Here is a 19,142-nt window from a genome sequence, read left to right on the forward strand (position 1 = left end):
TGAGGAAACTGCGGGAAATTGGGGCAAAGCCGCAAGCCTGGGGCGCTGGGCAAGTGAGACGCTATACGACGCCCCGCGAGGGACTCTTAGATCGGAATTTGCAACATAATGTGAGCGCTGGTACCACTCTCGCAGCAACCACCCCGGCCGGCCCGCTGAAAACCTGGAAAGTGGATTTCCTCCCCTCTTCCTTCCGGAAACTCCTCGGGGCGCTTGCGGCCGCTCTCACTGAGCATGTGCGGGAGGCGTTGCGCATGCTCCGTCGAGGTCCGGTTCGGTTTCTGTTGCGGAACCCGCGGTGTCTCCTAGCGCAACCGGAACTACCCGTCGCAAGGCCGGCCTCCTCAGCCCCGGCGGCCTTGTTGTCGTCTCCGAGCCTCCCCTTCCCTCCTTCCCTCTTCACCCCCCCGCGGCTCGGCTGCCCTTTCCCCGAAACAGCCATCATGAGCGCCAGGGTGCTGGCGTCGTCTCCACCTCGGTGGCCGCGGCTGTTGCTGCTGTCGCTGCTCCTGCTGGTGGCGGCCCCGGGCACGCGTCGGGGCGCCGCTTTCTACCTTCCCGGCCTGGCGCCCGTCAACTTCTGCGAAGAGGAAAAAAAGAGCGACGAGTGCAAGGTGGGTGCGGCCTGGCAGACCCCCGGGTGCGCTGTCGGAAGGAGAAGCCTCCCCTCGCCTGGGAAGCCGGGGCCCTAGGGGAAGGGGGCGTAGCGGTAGGTGCGGTCGGGTGTCCCCAGAAGCGTTTGGGGTTGGCTCGCTGTGGGTTGGAGGCTGCGGAACGGCCTTAGGAGGTGGGTGGGTTCTGGCGGACTCGGTGGGCCTCAGGCTCGCCTCCCTTCTGGCGGGCCAGGTAGCACCAGCAGGTGGGTTTAGTTTTTCAGAAACAAGGACTGTACTTGAACAGCACTTGCTTAGAGGAGGATGCGTGAGGGTCAGCGAGAGTTCCACGAGTGAGTGTTCACTCACAGCCGTGTGTCACGCACTCCAAGGAAGGGGACGGCCAGGGCTTCCAGTAACTTTTAATTTCATTGCTTCCTGTTTTATTCTACTTTTCTAAAAGTCCTGGTTAGTTATGAGAGCTTATTCTTTATAGGACTTTGACATTTTAATCTCACGATTAGTAGTTGCTTTCCTATGTGTGAAATATAACACCCAACACCGCGTACACTGCGTTAATAAAGAGTAGTTGTGATGGTTGAGACAGTTAATTTCTACCTTTTATGTGTAAAAAAACCTTTCTATTTTTTAATATGCAAAAGAAATATAACATCCCACTATTTAGGTTTCTCTGAGATTGTTTTAAACAATTAAAAGGAGCAGACGACAGGGGAAACTGGCGTTTTCTTCCTAGGGCAACTCTTGAAAACTTTGATCTCTTACGACCTTAAACTCAAGACTTTCAGTTTAACTACTAGTAAAAGACATAAGTAACCTGCTTTTAGGTTATTCGGTATACGGCAGGGCAATATACATACACAATTAGGATGTTAAAACTTAACCATTTGGGGTGGGAGAATCTCTTTGAAACCATTAATAATTTTAACAATTCAAATAATCGTTCAGCAAACTTTTACAATCTATAAATAGGTTTATTTACTAAGTTTGATTTTTTTAAGCTGGTGTTTATTTTATTACTTCTAGCTTTACTATAGTTGTGAATTTTGAGCTTATTTTAGGGCACTAAAGAAGCTGTTAAGTTCTTCATGGCATTTTACAGTTTCTGTTTAAAAACTTGATTCTCTGAAAACGTCAAAGAATCTTTAAGGTTTACTCAAGTCGATGGTTAGCACTTGAATACTGTAACTCTCATACCTTGCAGTGCAAAAAGCGTTCACTCTTTGAGAGTTCTGACTGAAAGAAAATAGTGCTTCCAAGTGGAAAAGAGAGCTAGTCTTGCAAGCACACTAGTTTTTCCATTAAATATTTTAGTAACCAGCCTTTAAAACTTAGTATTTGGTTTTTAAATTCAAATTTAACAGCAATTATATATTGTATTCCTGGTGCCTTAGAGACAAAAAAATGTATCCCTGTCTCCTAGGAACCTCAAAGTAAAGGTCATAAGCTTATGACAGACTATCAAAATCAGATATGTTATAAAAGATGTATGTCCAAAGTGCTCTAAACAAACGTCTGCAGAAAATACCTAGCAGGTTGGAGTTTTCAGGGAAACTTATAGAGAGGAAGTGATAATCTGAGATGGACTTCAGACATGAGTATGAGTGAAATTTATGGGAGGTCTGCCAGTTAGATAATTTTTGTTTCCTCAACAGGTCTTTCTTTACGTAGCTACTTTTTAGTTAACTTTTGATTAATTTCAGGGAGTCCTTTTGGATTTCTAATTTTCAGAGATATAGGACTAAAACAGTCAAGACACATCATTTTTCTGGATGTTTAGGTTTCATCTTTGTTGCCAGCTGCTTTCACATCTTGGTCAGTGGAAACAAATCTTAGATCAGCAGAAAGATGTACCTTTAGCAGTTTTTCCCTAGAATTTTGCTAACTGGTATAGGGAATTTAAAGTACTCTTTAATATTTCTTCTCTTTGCCTCTCAAAGGAGAAAAACGGTAAACAATTTAATTTTTTGTTGCTTCAGTCAGGGTATTACCAGTAATTTTTTTGTCATCTATTGTGTATTTGTTAAGGAGGACAGTCTTGTGTACACTGTCAGAAAAGCTGAAGGGACTTATTTTTTAAGTTAAAAATGGGAGTTGTGAAATGGGTATAATTATTTCTAGAAGATGCTGTTAGGGTTGGGAATCAGGAGTTGGGTGAATAAGGCAGGTCATTGATGCTGTTACCATCACTAAAATAGAGATAATATTTACTTATTATATATTCTTCTTGAAAGATACTTTGTATTTCTTAAAGGAGAAATTCAACATATATCATTATTGTGATATTATAAAATACTCGTAAGTGTAGAGATGAGACAAGTTTATCTTCAGCATAAGTGTAATTTCTGGAGTACAGTGTTTATATGTCCTGTAAAGTCCAGATGCTACATTTAGCTCACTATGTATGTTGAGAGACAATCAAAAGAACCGTGAGGATTTGGTCATTTTCTCCTCCAAAATTATTTTGTTTTTAGTTTACTGGCATAGAAACGGGAGTCCAGTGAACATAAAATTCTATTCATATTCCACTAACTTCTGATTTATGATCTTATTGGCCTTTATAAATAATGTGATTGTGTTCTTTGGCTTTTTGTTTTAACTTGCTATTATTACACATACATTTGAATATCAACATAGTGCATGTTTTCATTTTTTCTTATTGACTATGTATTATTTCATCTCTATTACTTCAGTATGGTTTGCTTAACTATTTCTTGCTTGTAGGGCATTTAGATTGGTCCCAACTTTTCTCTATTATAAATAGCTTTGCTAAAATGTATTTAGCAGGAATTACTTGCATATTCACAAATTACTAAGTTATAGGCACGGAGCAATTTTGTAGCTGTTTAATATCACCAGGTTTCTTTGAAGAAAGATAGGTTTGATTTACAGTGCCATTAGCTAAATGATTCCCTGTGTCTCCACAATATTTTATAGTTTTTATTTATCGATTTGATAATTATATGATGGTAGCAAAAACATTTTTTGATGCTGCATTACTTTTGTTGCTTTTGAGGTTTCTCTGTCTTTTAATTTTTTTTCTCTTGTCTTGTTTTGTTAGTTTTTGAAACCACAGTATTAAAGGATTGAATACGATACTCCTTTTTTTGTAGAATCCATTTTACTTTCTTAAAATCAGGGGATAATACATTGTAATATGTTGACTGCAACAAGTAGAATGAGCCCTAATTGGAAGTAAATAGATCTTCACAGCATAAAAGTGCAGTTCTAATCTACTCTGTACAAGTTTTTGACTATTTCAGTTAGCTTTAGATGGAGTCTTAAGTGTGCTGAATGGTATTCTGATGGCTAGTAGCTAAAGATTAGTGACCAGTTCACCCTTGCAGCATTTATCTTTTGAGCAATTATTGGCTTGTCACCATGAACAACTAAACTCTAGAAAACATCTGCCACTTTTTTTTACTGTTGGATGTATAGATCGCATTCTCAGATGAAAGATGAAGATTTTCTTCCTGTCTAGTAAGGAAAAGTGACCTGAGGTACCCCCTGGTGGTTTAAAAAAAGTTTAAATGAGTTAGTTTAATAATTTTTTTAATAAAAAAATCAGAATCATACTTTTTAATGTACTTTCTTGGTAGTTACTTTAGAAGCTTTTAATAAGTTCTGTCTGTTATTTTGGGAGCAGTTGCCTATATATGATCAAGTCAAATTTAAGAAACTTCTAAATGTGCTCCGAACAAACACAGAAATGAATGTATATCTATCTACCTGTTTTAATTTGGCCATAGAAATAATTTGAAGATTTTGAAATATTTAAGGAAAAATAACATAATTGATTGATACTTAGTTTCATATTTTCAAAAAAATTTTTTTTCTGGAGTAAGAGATTGATTTTTAGCTTCTGAAAACTAATCAGTGTGTGAGAGTTACTGATACTGTTTCAAATATGAAATCTGGCTTTGGAAAGAATGACTTTGTGGTATTCACATTCCAAGGATTGTTCTTTGTTCCTCTGTAAAAGTACGTGGAATTGAGTTAGAAGGTTTCTGTTCAGAAATTAAATTTTTGAAAAAAATTATTTTAAAGCTGTGATTGTTCATTATAGTGGATCTGGGAGCTAGGATCAGGAAAGCAGTCAGGGTCAATATACATAAAATACTGTCCTGCTGTAAGGGAATCCCTTCCAGAGTGTGTATTTGAACATCTGAAACAACACCACAGACATGTGCTCCACACAGGTGCACGTTAAGTTATAGAGACTGGTCTGAGCTCAGTCAGCCTCGGAGCCCAGTTCCAGAAACCGCTACTTCCTATTCTTCCCTGCAGTTTTCCATCACTGTCCTCTTAGTAAGTATTGTAGTTAATTGTAGCTACTTTAAACGTGCTCTACAAGGTCATTCTCTGTTGCCATGAAAATTATCTATGAAAGGGTTTGTAAGGTATTTGTGAAATATTTTTTTCTTTGTTGTTGTTCTCACCTTTCAAACATTTTTAGTGCCCTTTGCCAATAATAATGATAAAGACTATAATTTGTGTACTTTATGTGTGCCAGATATATCTTAACCTTAGTTAATCCTCAAAACAATCCTGTGATTTTTAGAAGGGGAAACTGAAGCTTGGTAAGATGCAGTACCCTCTCAAGTGTACACACCTAGTAAGTAGTAAAGCTAAGATGCTCAGGAGTGTCCAAGTCTGAAGTCTGGGCTCTTCACATTAGGATACTGCTGTATCTTCCCTGCTGTGCACTCTCTGCTTCTTCTCCTGCCCTGCCCTGGAGATCCCTGGTTGCTTATAATCCTGGACTTCCACAATTATTGCAGTTAGCAACAAAAAACTGTGTACTATGTAATAAATTTTTAAGTCTGATTTCGTATTTATCCCTTTTTTTTGATACAGTCTAAAGTTGAAATTCTGTTTTGTGATGAGGGAGTGGAGGAAGAACCTTAGTATCTAGATCAGCTTCTGGGCATTGATGGTCAGATAACTCAAATGTCATGAACTTCCATTTGTGAGTTCCAGCATTTCTACTGGGATTTTTAAATTATATCTGAGTAAAGGTTTTCCTTCTTCAGAATATTTCCCACTATGGACTTCTCCAATATTAAAGCAGTTGAAACTTCCATAGTTCACCTTTTGTATGACTGTACCTTGGTATCTCAGACCCTTTTGTGACTAGTCACTTGCTTTGATCATTATACAAAGTCACATTACTTCACTGGAATTTCTTTCTACCTTGAAAAACATTTGTAGGTGTTAGGAGGGACATATGTGATGGCAGTTGTAAAAGCAAGAACCAAAACAAAGGAACAAGGAAATAGAGGGGAAATGCAATACTAAACATGGCATGCCTTGAAGCAATTAAATAGGGTGTGGTTGTGACCAAAGTTGGGATGAGATGTAGAATGGGCAGATGGGGGCTAGAAATAAAATTGTACGTTTCCGAGGAAAAGGATTTAGAAGGGAGATGATTAAACTCTGAATTAAATAAAACCATTTCCATAAAAGATTTCTTTGAGTGGAATTTCTTAGAGTGGGATCAGTCTTGCTTTGTCTAAGTCTTCCTTTGGAATTTATAGTCTTGCTTTGGGATTAATCTGTAACTTCCTTAAAATGCTTAATGTTGTCACAACTTTTCATACTTGTGATAACTCATTTTGGGACAGTTTGAAAGTGGGAATGTGAAGAAAGTAACCTCTAAGGATCTTTCAAGTCATGTCAGTGCTATTTTGGAGTTGGCTGTCTCTAAGGCAAATTTACGGAAGGAGATGCACTTAATTAACATTTGGATGGGAAATAAAGATACTTATAGTGGGAAATGACCTTAAAATTAATCAAATATTGCCCTCTTATAGCACATTGCTATTTTAATTAAAAAAAAAAACTAAATCCCATAGAGTTTCAGTAGCTATCCTAAGAACATATAAATATCTTTGTCACTTTTTTCTTTTGCTTCCTTGAATGTGTACCCTGTGTTCACATCTGGATTATAAATTCTTTGAAAGGCAAGCATTCATGTATTTTGTATTATAGCATTCACAGTGTGTAGTACAGGACATTGTGGGCATTAAATAAATGTGATGATTGAATGAATTTCTCATAGTTTTTTGGGGATTTGTTGTTATGAATGTTCTTCGGTTTTCACATTTATTACAAATTCTACTGTTTCCCCCTATTTATTACTTCTTTTGAAATCATCTCTCCTGCTCCAAACATCTTTCCATGCTAAGTTTTACTATTACTTTCATTTCTTATTGCTTTGATTTGGCTTTCATCACTTCATAATATGACTAAAGTCTACTCTGAACTTTAAAGCCTTTTCTTTTTCCAATTTTTAATTGTGACAGTTTTCAAAATACAAAAAAGTTGAAAGAATAGTGTAATGATCACCTGGATATCCACCTAGATCCATAGAGGCAACAGTGTTTACATTTTTCCCTATTTGTTTTGTTTTATCTGTGTGTATATTTATATATTTTTAGGGATATATGTTGTGATATTTGTAATATTCTTTTGTCCTTCATGAAACCACATTAGCTCATTAGCAGTTTCATTTCCTTTCTCCTTGCAGTTTTTAACATCTGCCCTATTATGATCTCATTATTCTTACAATACTTTTTAAAAATTGAAGTATAGTTGATTTACAATGTTGTGTTACTTTTGGTGTACAGCAAAGTGATTCATATATATATAGTTTTTTTTCCAGATTCTTTTCCTCTGTAGTTTATTACAAGATACTGAGTATAGTTCCCTGTGCTATACAGTAGGACCTTGTTAATCATTAATTTCATGTATATTAGTTTGTATCTGTTAACCCCGGACTCCTAATTTATCCCTCCCCCTCTTCGCCTTTTGTAACCATAGCTTTATTTTCTATTTCTGTGAGTCTGTCTGTTTTATAAATAAGTTCATTTGTATCATTTTTTAGATTCCTCATATAAGTGATAGCATATGATATTCATCTTTCTCTGTCTGACTAATTTCACTTAGTATAATAATCTCTAGGTCCATCCATGTTGCTGCAAATGGCACTGTTTCTTTTTTATGACTGAGTAATATTCCACTGTGTGTGTGTGTGTGTGTGTGTGTGTGTGTGTGTGTGTGTGTGTGTGTGCGCGCACGCGCACATGTACTACATCTTCTTTATCCATTCACCTGTTGATGGACATTTAGGCTGCTTCCATGTCTTGGCTATTATAAGTAGTGCTGCCATGAACATTGAGGTGTATGTATCTTTTTGAATTAAGAGTTTTCATCTTTTCCGGATATATGCCCCAGAGTGGGATTGCTGGATCATATGGTGTAACTCTGTTTAGTTTTTTAAGGATCTTCCATACTGTTCTCCATAGTGGCTGCACCAGTTTATATTCCCACTATCAGTGTAAGAGGGTTCCCTTTTCTTCACACCGTCTCCAACATTTATTATTTGTAGACTTTTTGATGATGGTCATTCTGACCTGTGTGATTTTCATTTGCATTTCATTAATAATTAGCAATGTTGAGCATATTATAATACTTCTGAAATTTCTTTGTTTTACTATTAGGATCAATATTTAAAATAGTGTTGTAAATGTAGCATATTTACAAATATGTTGTAAATTGCTCTGTTCTGTGTTAAAACTGTCATTATTTTAATTTACTTTTTTTAGCATGTTTTAAATGGGATAAATCTTAAATTTGCAAGTTCTCACAGTTTAAAAAAAGGAGAATGAATGAAACTGTTACAAAAATAGCCAAGATGAGCTGAATACTCAAGGTGTGTTTTGATTAGTTCACCCAGCATCAGAAAAAGGTCCATGATTTAGTGGTATTATCTATGATGGACTAACTTTCCTATAAAAGTGTGAAAAAGTGTCAGAAGAGACAAGAAGAAAGAAAAGTGGAGGACTGAGAGCAGCAGAAATTAAAAGTGGTAGTAGCAGTTGAGTTTACTCACTTTTTTTTAGTCAGCAGTCCAGTTTTTGAACTTACTTCTTTGTCTTAAAGTAGAACAGGTAATCCTTAACTAACCTTATAAGAATTGTGTTGACAATTATTGTCTTCCCTTTCCCTAATCTAAGAGTCAGGAAGAGAGTAATCAGTGAATAGGCATAAACAGTAGATCAGAAGCTACTGTTCTTAGTGTCCTTTAACGGGAGGGATGTGGGTGGGCCTCCCACAGAAACCCTCAAGGTTATCCTAATACTTTAATGCATATTCAGATTCATGAATGTCCAGTTTCTGTAAAATAATAGGTAATAATACTGTTTATCTAGCTTATAGTTAAACATTTAACTTACAGTTGTTGTGTGCCAACTGTGGACCAGCTTCTCTGTTGTTTTCTGTTTTATTATTGTATCATTCATTCTTCACATACAAAGTTACTTGCTCATGAGCACGTATTTATTAACAGTAGACCTAGGATTTGAAATGAACCCAGCAGTCTGATGCTAATGCCTCCAAACTGAAGTCATGTTCCCTATTTATATGCTGTGTGTTAAAAGTTATTTTTAGGTGAAAGATTTGTGAGAAGAATTGTTTTTTTGGATTTTACTACTTTGGAAGATTTTTGTGGACAGCCGTTGATAATTGTAGACATCCTTATAAATCACAAAGCAAGGCTGAAACATACTTGTTAACGTTTTTGTTATTAGGAATAGAATCTGAAGCTGGGTCAGGAAAAGTTGACAGGGTGAATATAATGGGGATTTGATAGTAGACAAAATGATGCTTTAAGTGTACGATGGATAAAAACTAATACTTTGGAAATAAGAAAACAGGGAGGGAAGGTGTTTGGGTTTTTGGGCTATAGACTGAAATGGAATAAGTGTGGTAATAATCAATCTACTGTTTATATAATTAAATGATATTAAATTATATAAACAGAAGACTAGCATGGTGTCTAGTAGAGGAGTTTTCCTGGCTTCTAGAGTTTGATTCAGAGACTTATAGTGGACTTAGAGGGAGCCAGTGAATTTGATTTCTAAAGTTTTGACAAGATTTTTTTTTCTTTTTCTTTTAAAAAATTATTTATTTTTATTTTGTGGGGGAAGTAATTACATTTTTTTTTTATTTTGTTTTTTTATCTTTAATGGAGTTACTGGGGATTGAACACAGGACCTGCCTGCATGCTAGACGTGCGCTCTACCATTGAGCTATACCCTCGCCCCAACAAGACTGTTTGTTAAAAAGATTAAATTGGAATTTAAAGTGGTGTGGGTTAGCTTAAGGGTGGAGTTGAGTAGGGAATAAACCATGGGGAATAATAAAAGTGGAGACAGACTTCCAGAACAAGTCCCTGAGACTAATTTAGATCTTAAATTTAGCAAAGAGGATTAATGTGAAATGTTTTAATTCGCTGATAGTTTTAATTAAGCTCTTATGTGTAACATGATATGAAGCCAATGGGAATATACTCCGGAAGCTCTCTTTAGGTTATGTAAGAGAACAAAAAGTAGTAAATTAATTTGATCATGGACAAATTAAGAAAGTATATTTGAAGAAAAACAATTAACAGTTATATTTTTGAGGTGATGAGCTCTAAGCTATTACAGAACACTGGAAAGAGATGAAGAGTGTCATTGAAGAATATGCTTTTTGCCAAAAAGGCTAATGAAAAGTAACTATCATTTTATACATATATGAAACTTTGAAGTCTGTGTCTTAAATTCTGCCTGTAATTCTCAATGATAATATCTTTTTAGAAAGATATGAGAGTAGGGCAAGATCCCCCGAAAAGCAGCTGGCATGATCAAGGAGATAGACAATTCAAAAGATTAAGACCTTTCCGTTTTGAAATATTAAGACTCAAAGGAGAGATGAGAGAAGTCAGAAAATGAGAGTAGGGTTTTCCCTCAATCTTATAATCCTACAGCCAAGAGATGTACCGTGAAACTTCAGAGAGAACATCATAGGCTAAGCAAAAATTCTTGCCTCATCCATTGCATAGAAATGGAAGAAACTTTTCCCCTAAATTTATATACTCTTGAACATTGTCCTAAATTTTTTACATGGCATCAGATCTCTGAACTCTTTGCCCTGTTCTGGGTTCCCTAAGATGTGAATTTAAAGAACATTGAAAAATACCTAGAAACCAGAGCCCAAGGATGAACTAACTAGGAGTCCAGTTCAGCTTGCTGCCTGTTTTTGTAGGGTCCTCCATCTAAGAATTGTGTTCACATTTTTGAGTGATTGGGAAAAAAATCAAAAGAAGAATAATATTTAGTGGTGAGTGAAAATTACATGAAGATCAAGTTTCAGTGCCCATAAATAAAGTTTTATTGGGCTGCAGCTGGGCTCCTTCATTTTCATAATATCTGTGGCTGCTTTTGCACTGCAGTTGCAGAGACTGTGTGTCCAACAAAGCTTAAAATATTTGCTCTCTGACCCTTGAAGAAAAGAATTTGCTGACCTCTGAGGTAGACTAACATTAGAGTTATTTTTCCAGGTAAAGATTATAGAGACTAGAGTAAAAATATTAATTATATGAAGAGAGTATATAAATGGTCCTAAGCAGCATTTTATTCTTTTCCATTACTGTGCTGTCCCATACAGAAGCCGTTAGCCTCCTGTAACTTCTTAAATGTAATTAAAATTAAGTAAAAATTTAAATTCAGTTTCTCAGCCACACTGACCACATTTCAAGTGACCAATGGCCCCATATGGCTAGTGGCTACAGTATTTGACAGTGCAGATAATGAATATTTTCATCATTGCTTAAAGTTCTATTGGACACTGCTGCATAATAGTAAATACTTACATAGTACTTTGTGACAGGCACTGTTCTTGAATCTTCTCAAAAATGACTAAAGCAGGAATTATTATTCTTACTTCCATTCTACAGATGTGAAAACCAAGGCACAGGGAAGTGAAGAAACTTGCCCAAGATCACACAACTAGTAAATGTCAGAGCCAGGATTTAAACCCGTGCTGCCCAGCTTCAGTCTGTGTTCTTAATCACTTTGTATTGAATGAGGTTGAGAGTAAAGAATATGTTTAATTGCAGCACAAGAGAGTTAGCTTATGTGCTGAAAGTGTGGCTTTATGGATTTTGAAATTCAAAACATAGAGAATTGTGTAGAACTTTCTATGTGTATAATTGCTACCTTTTTCTTAGAAAGTGATCTAAAAATGTAAACTGGATTAGCTTTTTAGGAACTTTTAGTCTTCATTAAGCTATATTAAATAGAACACTTGGATTCTGGTGTATCTTTGTAGCAGTGTTGACCCCTTATAATTAGTGAGAATTATTTTGGCAGAGTAGGCTATCAGCTGGGAATTTTGCCTTCACAAGTTATACATATTTTTGTTAAGTTACTCAAGCATTCTGTAAGCTTAAATGTCATGTTTCATTATCCTTTTAGCTAAAATGACCAATGATACGGTCTTGGATATTTTATACAAGGAGATACAGTTAAATTTTTTGTGTGTGTTTGAGACAGTGTCGCCACTGAGTTATGTTTTTATTTGAGTACACCCTTAGGGATTTTGTATAATACTGTTTACAGTGCTATATGCAAAGACTAATGTCTTCCTTGTATAACATGAATATTAGATGAGCATTTTAGTGGATGAGCAGTGTAGTTTAGGTATTCCCTAATCTTAATATCATTAACTTTACTTGGCTTTATTTGTGTATTATTTATTTATTAACAAATACATAGCACTTCATGTACTAGGCAGTGTTTGAAGTACTTTACAAATGTTAACTCATTTAATTCTCATACTTCAGTGAGATAAATACTGTTATTCCCAGATAAAGAGACTGAAGCACTCATGAGGGAACTGAGATGTTAAATAGTTTGACCAAGTATATAAATGGTAGAAATGGGACTTGAACCCAGGCAGACTGGCCCAGAGTCTACTCTTGCCTGCTGGGTTTTGCTGTTTTTCCAGTGACAGTGTTTTTGTACATCAAATATATGGTCTCACATTCAGGGTATAAACCAGGCATAAAGGACTGCTGACAGCTCTAGTAAATGAGATCAAAATGGAAAATGTGGCTTTATGCCATTCCGGGTAGCCTCACAATCAGCGTCCAGAGGCAGCTGTAGTGATCTAACCCTATGAAAATACTTGGCCCAGGTAAACAGCTCCTGTGTAATTGTTTCTGGTTAGCACCAAAAGCACTTCAGAGCACAAATTACTTGCTGACTTTTTCAACTAAAGATTTCTGTCTTGAATAGGATTAAGCCTCTATTGGGAAAGTGGGTACATGGGCCATTTGGAACTTCAAATATACCTTGGAGAAATTTTGGGAGCTTCAATAGGAAGGTGTGGCTTTAAATTAATGCATATTTCCTACAGAGTTGATACAGCTTTTCTCTTTGTACCCCATTGCTGAATTTGATTTGGTCTTTGTGAATTTCTTCACGGTCACTACCTTTGTAGTTCAGCATTCTCAAATTGATCAAAGCAGTCCTCTAAAGTTAAACCATGTTGTCATTGTCCTTCTCCTGTTTGTTTAAGAGCATGAGATTGTATTTCTATTACAGATGATCTAGAAATTTCTTACCTACTTGGCAACATTTTTTTTAATGGTCCCATGGCGTTTATTTTAATAGCTAATTTACTGTCAACAGGCATACTGCAATATGTTTCTAGTTTTTTGTTAAAATGAACAAGTCTGCAGTGCAGTATACATTCTTGTACATGGTCTTCTGTGCACAGTTGATTGTATTTCTAGGGGATAAGTTCTCACAAGTAGGATTGCTGGGTGGAAAAATATATGTATTTTTAATTTAAGAAGATGCTGTTGGATTGCTTTCCAGAAGACTGTAGCCACTTCACATTTCAAATAGCCACAGGTGTTACAGCCTTTGCAAATTTTTGGCCAAGTTTAGTGGTGTCTCATATTCACTTTAATTGCAGATATGTCTCAAATTTATATCTCCAGATTTTTCTTTCTGAGTGCTATGATTGTTTATCCTTCTACACTTAGATATCTCAGAGTCACTTCAGACAAAACATGTCTGAAGACGAACTCATGATCTCTTCCCCCAAACCTAATTCTCTTCCACTGTCTGTTTTGTTTACTTGTCCACATCAGAAACTTAAGGCATCTTTCATCTTTACCTTCACATAAAACCCATCAAACTCCTATCAGAGTCATTCTTAAAATATTTCTTGGATGCCTCCATTTCTCTTATTCTTTTCACTGGCAGCATTTCTTGAATGCTGTGAGAATGTTTTAAAAAAGTGTTTAAAAATAAAAATTATTTTTGTGCTGCAGAATGAAATACTGCATTTGAAAACCAGATTTTTTTAAAGAGCATGTATATTGATGTGATGAATTATTTAACCTGTCTAATTTTTAAACAATTTTTACTTAACAAGGATTTAGAAAATATTGGAGACATTTGCAACTCTGAAATTTATTTTATTGTAATTTAGATACATATAAATCTACTTGGTGAATGGATTTATAAGGGAATTCTTTAAAGTGAGTTAGATATCATAACATTTCTCATTTTAAACATGTCAAATTCCTTTTTAACTCTAAGCATGACTTAAGTTTTGGTCTCCAGCTGTTTATATTCTGATTCTGTGTTTCCTCATTTTCAGGCTGAAATTGAACTGTTTGTGAACAGGCTTGACTCAGTGGAATCTGTTCTTCCTTATGAATATACAGCGTAAGTTTTTCAGCTTGGTTTTTATATAAAATTAAATGACATCAGAATTTGGTACATTTAGAACTTTATCTTCTCCACAATTATGAATAAATTCATATGCATTTAAGAAGTGTAGAGGGCCTGAAAACATTTTTAAAGGGGTATTTATTTCCAAGGTAGGGTTAAAAATGTGAGATGTGATTTTTTTATGTCACTTTGCAATAAAACAGAATCATCAACTAAAATAATGAATTTCCTTTTTTATCTGACTGGACAAATAGCCGTTTTGTTTTATTTAATTTTTTTGATTATTAAAAAACCCATACAGTTTTAAACAAAATTTTTATGTCCCACATTATCAGTCTCCAGAAGTAATGGCTTTATTTGCGCCCCCTGCATTTTTCTTTGTGTATTCTAATGTACATAACCATTTACACATTTTGTCTTAAATAAAAGTAGGTTTATACATTTTATTTGTACCTTGTTTTTCTCACTAACTCTATGTGCATATCTTTCTCTGTTAATACACAGCTACCTCAGTCTTTTTAGTAGCTGTTTATTATTCCTTTGTAGAGATTTTATAGAGTCTGTGTATGATTTGCTGCACTAATCCTCTATTTATGAACGTTTGATCATTTCCATTTTTTGATATTATTAAAAATATATAATATCCTTTGTTCATTTGAGTTCTATCTACCATATTGGGTGTAAAATAAAATTCCTAAATTTTAGTTGGCATCTAAATTTCTCTGTTACCTAGGAGTTTTGAAAGAAAATACGTGTTTACTTTGGAAAAAAACACAGAAAAACAGTTTTAGACTATCCAACAAGAATCCATGTATCTAAACATGTGTGAGAAGAGAATACAACTTTCATGAATGGTTGGAGCATAATTTATATAACTACTGGACACTTAAATGCTTTTTCTAGTTTTTGTTTTGTTAAATAAACAAACATCTTTCCTTAAATCTTTGTGGGTATTCCTGGGAAATGGATCTCTTACATCCAGTAGTTGGAGAGTCTTCATTTAGGAACTTCTCAGCCCCAGTTTTTTATCACCCACGATTCATCTTCCTGTTAGGAATCTAACTAATCTGTAGTCATCACCTTGCTGGTCTTAAGTACTCCCATATCATTCTGTGGTAAACACAGAATTGCCCTTTAATATTCTATAGCAAAGCTGAAATTAGGCTGTAATGTTCAAACAAAACTTCGTGAAACTCTGGTTAGCAGTTCAAGGGAATTATAACAGAGAGAAGCTTACAGTCGACTGGTTATGGCTTCTCCACAACTCCCTGCTCTCAGAGAGCCTGTCTAGCCATGCTTTTCATGTTGGGATGTGTTGGCCAGTGTATCAGGGTGAGGCAGAAACCCATGTAAATTTGGCATATCTTCTTGAAGTGTCATTATTAAGTAAATGTTTGGATTAGAAAGTTATAACAAAAGATAAGTTATGCAGAATTACTTTAAAGAATAGGATATAAATTTATCATTGGAACGAACAAAAATAATGTGTCAGTTTAAAAATCCTATAATTTACATCTTAATAAAATTATTTAAAAATGAAAGCATTCTAAGGCATAATTTTCAGATTTTTTTTTTTTTGTTTTGAAGAGATGTGGTACATGGAACTTGAAGTACAAATGTATTTCTTACCTAGCTGCAAGAGCTGTTGGCATGATCAGCACCTGATCTGTCCTCTAGATTGGCTAGGGGTGTGATATCTCCTTGTTTCCTTTTATGCTTAAAAACTTAAATATTCTTGCCCCCAGGTTTGATTTTTGCCAGGCATCAGAAGGAAAACGCCCATCTGAAAATCTTGGTCAGGTATTGTTCGGGGAAAGAATTGAACCATCACCATATAAGGTTTGTATTCAGTGTTATATAAAAGTTATTTAGTTACATCTTTTTTCTTTTTCCCCCCACCTTACAGAAAAGCCTGAAATAACTTAGTTCTCATAGATAAGAAGGAATTCACTTCTCTTTTGCACCCTGGAATAATTTGATTCTTAAAGTCACTATTTAGGAGGATCCCTCCCCTTTTCACAATGTGTCATGGATAAGTTTATGTTAATTCATATAATCAGTATCACAAGTAATGAGGTGGTGGCCAAAAGGATAGTGCTTAGGCCTCCAGCCTCACCTTACAGGGGGGCCTGGAACCCAGCCTTCAGGCGTGAAGAGTTGCCCCAGCTGCTCCATTGCTCCTCCCTCTCTAGGAGCGGTATCCCTAGATTTTCTCAGTTAGCCAGTACAGCAGAACTTCGGCTTTCCCATTGTGTTTTGCGGAAGCTAACATTTCTGGTTTGACCACTGAAAGTATATTTGGAACATCTTTGATACATTTTTAGGACATCACTTAAACCAAGCTAAGCACAGTGTAAGGTACTCTCTTCAATATATGCACTTGATCATCACCCAGAATTACTCTGCCTTTTAAATCTATTATATTTTAAGCCTGTTATCCTTCTGAATTTCATAGTCTCCTGTTCATTTTATATCTGCTCTCCTGCTACGCAAAGAATATTGGGCATCTCTTTTAGAAAAATTAAACTAGTTTCTTACAATAATAATGTATCAATAATATATATAAAAATAAATGGTACAGAAGAATATAAAATGAAAAGTAAGTTTCTCTTCCTCCCTGTTCCAAATTAGTTTCTTGTTAATCTTTCCTGAAATTTTCCATGTACTTACAAGCATATAAAAATAGAATTAAATGTGCATATTTATGATTTAACGTATTCTGCACTGTGCATTTTTCTTTAACTCTGCCTTGGGCATCTGTCCATGTGAGCACATTCACTTTATCTATCTATCTATCTATCTATCTATCTATCTATCTATCTATCTATCTATCTATTTTGAACACTTAATGACTTTAACTTGACCCCAAGTTTTATTCCCTAGCCTTACAGCTCCTTCTCCTGGTGTCACATCCTTCTCTTCTGTGACCTTGTGATTAGCCGCCTTCCCTGCTTTCTCACTAAGCACCACCATCTATCTCCCTTGGCACTTATTACACTGAGCATCTGTCCAGCAAATCCCCAATCCTAGATTAGTCCCACTAACACTTTTACTCCAAAACTATATCTATACTGTGAAGCACTGGGGGGAAGACGTGTAAATGTATAAATTTAATTCACTACAAGTTTATAGTTTTCAGCCATAAGTATGTCCTCTTAGAATATTTTAATTTGAGATTTTCTACCCTAAAGATACCAGAAATTTAAGAAATTTTTCAAAAGTAGTAGATTTGGAGGAGTAATGAGATTAAGTCACTGGGAAAGAAGAAGCTCAGAGGCTATGGATATGAGTGATGTTGAGCAGGGCAAGAATATTGTGTAATGTCTCCATGATGTGTATTGTGAAAGATTCCTTTGGAAATTACTGCATTCTTTTATAGCAGGGGGTTATTTTCAGGCATATTTATTAAATTATATAACTACCTTGAAATTGTCCTGTGGTGTCTCAGCCCCATCTTTCTGTTTGTTTATGCTTTGGCCTTATGAAATAATGGACGGTGAGAAGAGCATCAGTAACACCTCCAGTGAACTTGAGAGACAGCAGGATCCTCTAGCAGTAAACAGCAAAATATTCAAATCCATGGAGAAGCTGTGTCACTTTGATGCAGACTTTAAAGGCTAATTAATTCTTTAGTAGGATCTCATTCAGGGTACATTTGTTTATATATAACTATGCTTATGCAAAAGACCTTTCTTTTAGGCGTAGTGCTTTTCAGATTTAATTTTGTTCTAGGAGTTGAGGCAAAATAGAAGAACAGTGGACTGTTTTAAAATGGAGAAAGAATGTGCACCTAATACTTACCATGAATTTTCTAGAATTTCTTAGGATCAAGATTTGTGCTAAAACAAATTCTTTAAGCCCCAAGCTTAAAGAGACAGAGCAAGCATTTCTTAAGACCAAAGCATAGGTTAATAGAAACACGGGGCTAAGATATCAGATTTCTTTTCCCAAGCCAGCCTTGAATGTATTGACATATTTTTCAGTATTGATTCTTTGTTGTTTATTTTCAAAGAAATTTGCCATTGTTTAGATCTGCAGTAAACAACTGGTAACAACCAGCAACAAAACAAAACCCCAGATCTGCTTTGCCATCTTTTATCTATGACTTTTGTTGGGGTCAGGAAAAAGCAATGCAAGACAGTGTGTGCATTATGTGAAGCTGGAGCCACATATCATAAAATCTCAAGTCTAACCACTCATATTCATTTATTCATTCACTCAGTTAACACAACTACCGAATGCCTTTCACATGCTAGGCACTGTGGCAGGTGTGGGATACAGCAGTGAACAGACAGAAATCTCTGTCCTAGTGCAACTTGTATTCTAATGGGGACAAGGAAACAAAATGAATTACTGAAATATATAGTGTGTCAGTTGCTACTGAAATAACTACTGAAGATAAATCAGGGAAGATGGATGGAGAATTTGCAGTTTTAAATAGGTCGGAGAAAGTCTCATCTGAGAAGGTGACATTTGAGCAAAAGACCTGAAGCAAGTAGGGGAGTGAGCCATGAGAGTATCTGGGGGTGGGGGGAGGGTGTTCTAGGGGAAGAGAGCAGCAAAAGCAAGGGTCCTGAGATGTATTCAGGATACAGAAAAAACTGCTGTGATTCAAGCAGGTGAGCAAGATAGAGAATAGTAGGAAATGAGGGCAAAGAAGTATTGGGACCACATCATATAGTGACTGACAGGCCATTTTAAAGACTTTGACCTGTATATCTGGACAAGGTGGTTAGCATCAAGGGGATTTGGGTATGCTTAGATTTTAACAGGATCACCAGGGCTGCTGTGTTGTGAATGAACCCTGGGAGAACAAGGAGGGAAGCTAGGAGACCGTTTAGGGGGGCTCTTGTGATCAGTCATGAAAATATGTATCACTTGATGGTGACTCAGACCATTAGGGTAAGGGGTAGGGGTTGTGAAGTGGTCAGAATCTTAGAAACTGGCTGTATTTTGA

The 19,142-nt window shown here is 36.0% G+C and overlaps 1 protein-coding gene across 1 annotated transcript in view; it reads left to right on the plus strand.

Moving 5' to 3' along the window:
* The first annotated feature begins 267 nt into the window (after window positions 1–267).
* Window positions 268–19,142, plus strand: part of TM9SF2 (transmembrane 9 superfamily member 2) — a 52,462-nt gene continuing 33,587 nt past the window's right edge. The window contains exons 1-3 of the mRNA XM_010959671.3: window positions 268–614; window positions 14,112–14,179; window positions 15,931–16,024. Of these exons, the coding sequence (XP_010957973.2) occupies window positions 444–614; window positions 14,112–14,179; window positions 15,931–16,024 (333 nt within the window). The 5' untranslated portion in view covers window positions 268–443. The remainder of the gene's footprint in view (window positions 615–14,111; window positions 14,180–15,930; window positions 16,025–19,142) is intronic.

Source organism: Camelus bactrianus, chromosome 14, assembly GCF_048773025.1.
Source record: "Camelus bactrianus isolate YW-2024 breed Bactrian camel chromosome 14, ASM4877302v1, whole genome shotgun sequence".
In the NCBI taxonomy this organism is placed as follows: domain Eukaryota; kingdom Metazoa; phylum Chordata; class Mammalia; order Artiodactyla; family Camelidae; genus Camelus; species Camelus bactrianus.